Below are 4636 nucleotides of genomic sequence, written 5' to 3' on the forward strand. Positions count from 1 at the left end.
GGAGAGGCACACAGTCCATGTTGCTTGAAGTCCAGTGTGAAGTTTCCACAGTCAGTGATGATTTGGGCTGCCATGTCATCTGCTGGTGTTGGTCCACTGTGTTTTCTGAAGTTCACAGTCAACGCAGCCATCTACCAGGAAATTTTAGAGCACTTCATGCTTCCTTCTGCTGACAAGCTTTATGGAGATGCTGATTTCATTTTCCAGCAGGACTTGGCATCTGCCCACACTGCCAAAGGTACCAAAAGCTTACTTACTTAAAGCTGGTTCAATGACCATGGTGTTACTGTGCTTGACTGGCCAGCAAACTCGCCTGACCTATGGGGTCTTGTCAAGAGGAAGATGAGACACCAGACGCAACAATGCAGATGACCTGAAGGTCGCTATCAAAGCAACCTGGGCTTCCATTATACCTGAGCAGTGCCACAGGCTGATTACCTCCATGCCACGCCACATTGATGCAGTAATTCATGCAAAAGGAGGCCCAACCAAGTATTGAATGCAAAGAAATGAGCATACTTTTCATTATCTGTAAGCCATAATCATCAAAATTTCAAGAAATAAAGGCTTACAATATTTCACTCTATGTGTAATGAATCTATATAATATATGGGTTTCAGTTTCTGAATCGAGTGACAAAAAGTATTGACCTTTTTCCACGATATTCAAATTTTTTGAGATGTACCTGTAGATGGCAAAAGTGGAAAAACTGCAATGATAAGTCTTCTTCTGTCTATATATAGGTTATGTGGTTATTCCACTGATTACGTTCCTTCTTTCACAGGCCAAATCAGGATCTATTAGCGTTCTGTTGATGACTTACCTTTTTGGGAGTGGAAACTTCTTAAAAATGGAGAGAGGTAACTTTTAATTCACATTACAATATATCTATTTAGTAATTTCATAATTCTACCCATTATTCCTTAATGTACCCCTGATAATTACCAGAAAATGCAGATATTGTTGACAGAATACACCTGACCAATAAAGTGTCCAAAATTTGTGATTATGTTATACTTACTGCAGTAAAAGATGACCTGCTTTGAGTGGATATCAGATTAACAGCGTGATATATTACAAATGCTTTCATATGGGCAAGAAATATATCCACATATCATATTTATGAAATTCTTATAGCTTAAATATGTGATTCTGTCATTTAGGGTTTGTTGCTGATCATGTAAACGTCATTGGTCAGTGTCCTATGCCTCAGTCATGTAATAAGCATGGCTTCACTGATTGGTACAAAGTGGGCAGTCACTGTGTCAAATACTTCAACGAGCCTCTCAACTTCACTGACGCTGAGGTATGTCAGAGCACTGTTTTTCTTTATTTTTAAAGACTGTTACATATTAAAGAGATTTTAATTCTATTATTCCTTAAATTACTTTCTCATTAAATGTTCATTCTGTTTCATATCCAGTTCAGCTGTATGAAAAAACACACTGGTGCACACCCTTAAGACAGCAAGACTGAGAGAAGAGGAGGAGTTGTGAAATCGAATGGAAAGGTATAAAATAAGGTGAAACAGATGCAAGATTATTGTGAGGACAGATAGACGACAGAAGCTGATAAACTGCAATGGCAAGTCTTTGTATCCTATAAGCTATGTATATATAAAATTTGTGGTTATTAATCATATTCCACTTCTTTTACAGGTCAAATCAGGATCTATAAGAGTTCTGTTGATGACTCTCATTTTTGGGAGTGGAAACTTCTTAAGAATGGAGAGAGGTAATGTTTAATTCATACGAAAATATATTTATATAATCATAATTTTATCCATTACTTCACACACATTTCTTAATGAGCCCCTGATATTAAAGGTAAACCATGTGTTGTTAAACAAAAAGCAAGTGATCATATAGTTTGTGCATATGGTTTATAAAGTACTTGTTGAGATGACTTGCTTTGAATATACATTGGCAGTATTAGTAGATTAACAGAGTGATAAATTAAAAGTTTATCTTTTAAACAGGAAAGAAATACTACCCACATATCATATTTATGCCAATAAATCCAAATCCTTACCCATCTTCAAGAAACGGCTAAAAACTCATCTGTTCCATCTTTACTTGACCCTCTAATTCTAGCACTCTCTATTCTAATTTTATTTTTATCTATGTCTTTTTATTTGAAAAAAAAAAATTAAATTAGAAATAATAATAATAATTATCTGTACTGCGTTAGGCTAACCAAGACTTGTAATAGCACTTGCACGTTGTTGCTCTTTTGTTGGTTTTGATTGCTTCTTATGTCCTCATTTGTAAGTCGCTTTGGATAAAAGTGTCTGCTAAATGACTAAATAAAATAAATTTATAAAATTCATTTAGGGTTTGTTGCAGGCCGTACAAATGTCAATGCGCAGTGTTCTATGCATAAACCGTGTAATGTGGACGGCTTCACTGACTGGTACAAATTGGGCAGAGTCTGTGTCAAATACTTCAACGAATCTCTCAACTTCACTGAGGCCGAGGTAGGTTTTTTGTCAATGCAATGTGAAAAAAATCAATGTAATGTGTAGTCATTAAACGTTCTTCCTTGTTCATATCCAGTTCAGCTGTAGGAAGAAAGCCCCTGGTGCACACCTGGTGTCGGTGCATAGTAAAGAGCATAATGATAACTTGTTCTGCATTGTGGAAAAACTCACAACAAATACGTCACGCATCTGGCTTGGAGCTTTTGAATATTTGAAGGTAAAAAAGACCGAAATGTGCAGGCATTTACAAATAGGGAGAGCAAAGAGTTATTACTGATTTGATGTTATTTCCTGGTTTTCTATGACATGCACGCACTATAGTTTCTCACTAACAACTTTTTTTGTCTTTCTTTTTTTTCTTCTTTAAAATCTCCTCATTCTCTCAGTCTGGTAAATTTTTATGGTTTGATGGATCCAGCTGGGATTTTGACAGTTGGGCATCTGGTGAACCCAACAATATATACACTACAACAGAGGAATGTGTGGAGATGAACTGGAAAGGTAAGAACACTAATGGGTTATAGTATATGTTTTGACTAATGATTTATTCCAGAGATGCTGTGAGGAATATTTGGTAAAACACACTGGAGAAGGTATAATCTCTTCATTTCACTGTCCCTCATTTTCAGAGGATGGCAAATGGAATGACGACTCTTGTTTTGTCAAGAAAAACTACATATGTGCCTTCAAAGAAAATGCTATCTTGAAACCAGGCTCTGAGGAGATGGAGTAGTTTTATCTGGGTATCGTCCCATAAAACTTTTTGAATAAAATGATTTTCTCTGCATCAATAAAAAACTTATTAAAAACAATTATTCAAATAGCCTTAAAATACTAATAAAGAAGATTTGCAATCAAAAGTATCAGTTGATTTTATTTTCTTAATTGTTTGTCTCATTATGACTGACTATAAAAATAAAGGTTCCAAAAGGGTGTTTTTGCAGTGATGCCTAGAAGAACCTTTCAGTGAAATGTTCCTAAATGAAAAATTTTGAAGAACGTAAAAATATAACCTTTTCTGTATTTGAAAGGTTCCATGGATGTTCAAGGTTCTTCATAGATCCATTGATGCCAATAAAGAATCTTTATTTTGAAGTGTTTGTAAATATTTTGGAGATCAGGGGGCGTATTACGGAAAGATCCTAGCTTTAAAATCTTATCTTAACTGTTTGGTAACCATGGTAATTTCAGTAAGGACCACATTTAGGACAAAAGCTATTACAGAACAGCATTTCCTAAGTGCATTATCCTATTTTAACTACAGATAGGAAGAGGGTATTATAGAAAGATCCTAACTTGACAAAAAATCCTAAAAACTGTCTTAACTTTAGGACAACCCCACAGCTGTCCTAACTTCAACATTTTCTGAAAGTTAACGGAAAAACCGCTTACAAATGCGCTGTCCAACAATGGTATTACATTTACTAATAACTGAAAATGAAAAACTAAGATGTTTAATGGTAGAAAGGCTCTTGGAGGACCCTGAAGATGACAAAACACTTATAAGTACAGACTGCTGTGCAACAAATTACAGTTAGCACAGGAACTGCAACCAACAAAAGCGTCACGGAGCATTACTGGTTATAGTGCAAGTGACTAAAGGCCTGTTCACACCCAGCACAATAACTATAAAGATAATGATATAGCTCTAAAAATCGTTCTCAATATTAAAGAACAGCAGAGTCCACACCACAGCTATAACGATAAAGGCACAGAGAAACAATATAATTGGAATCACTTTCAGAATGATTTTACTCTACAAGCATGAGATAGACCAGGGATCCTCAAATCTGGCCCAATCCTGCAGAGTTTAGCTCTAACCCTAATCAAACACACCTGAGCATGCTAATCAGAGTCTTAGATCATTAGAAAATCACAGGTAGGTGAGTTTGATCAGGGTTGGAGCTAAACTCTGCAGCAGATTAGACCTCCAGGGTAAGATTTGAGGAACCCTGATCTAAACTAATTGTAATTATAATGAATGATGTTTGAATGAATTAGGTTTATTATTTTTCATTTTAGGCTCATTTTGAAAATGTAATTGTGTAAGTGTTTAGTTAAAAAAATAAATAAAATTGGCCTATCATTTATTCGTATCGGAGATGTGACGGTGAAACTTTCAGGAACGTTTGAAAATTATGTGCAAAACAATTACAC

At 35.4% G+C, this 4636-nt stretch overlaps 1 protein-coding gene across 2 annotated transcripts; it reads left to right on the top strand.

Moving 5' to 3' along the window:
• Nucleotides 1-1423: 1423 nt before the first annotated feature.
• LOC306873518 (lectin-like) lies at nt 1424-3335 on the top strand. Of its 2 annotated transcripts, none has more exons than XM_079422860.1 (6): nt 1424-1584; nt 1659-1734; nt 2334-2476; nt 2556-2696; nt 2866-2980; nt 3109-3335. In XM_079422860.1, the coding sequence occupies exons 1-6, from the start codon at nt 1582-1584 to the stop codon at nt 3210-3212; spliced, it is 582 nt and encodes a 193-aa protein (XP_079278986.1). In that variant the 5' UTR covers nt 1424-1581; the 3' UTR covers nt 3213-3335. The 2 variants fall into 2 exon arrangements, with proteins under 2 accessions (XP_079278986.1, XP_079278987.1); XM_079422861.1 differs by having other exon boundaries at nt 1542-1584; nt 2346-2476.
• The last annotated feature ends 1301 nt before the right edge of the window (nt 3336-4636 follow it).

Source organism: Barbus barbus (genome assembly GCF_936440315.1).
Source record: "Barbus barbus genome assembly, chromosome: 8".
Taxonomy (NCBI): Eukaryota; Metazoa; Chordata; class Actinopteri; order Cypriniformes; family Cyprinidae; genus Barbus; species Barbus barbus.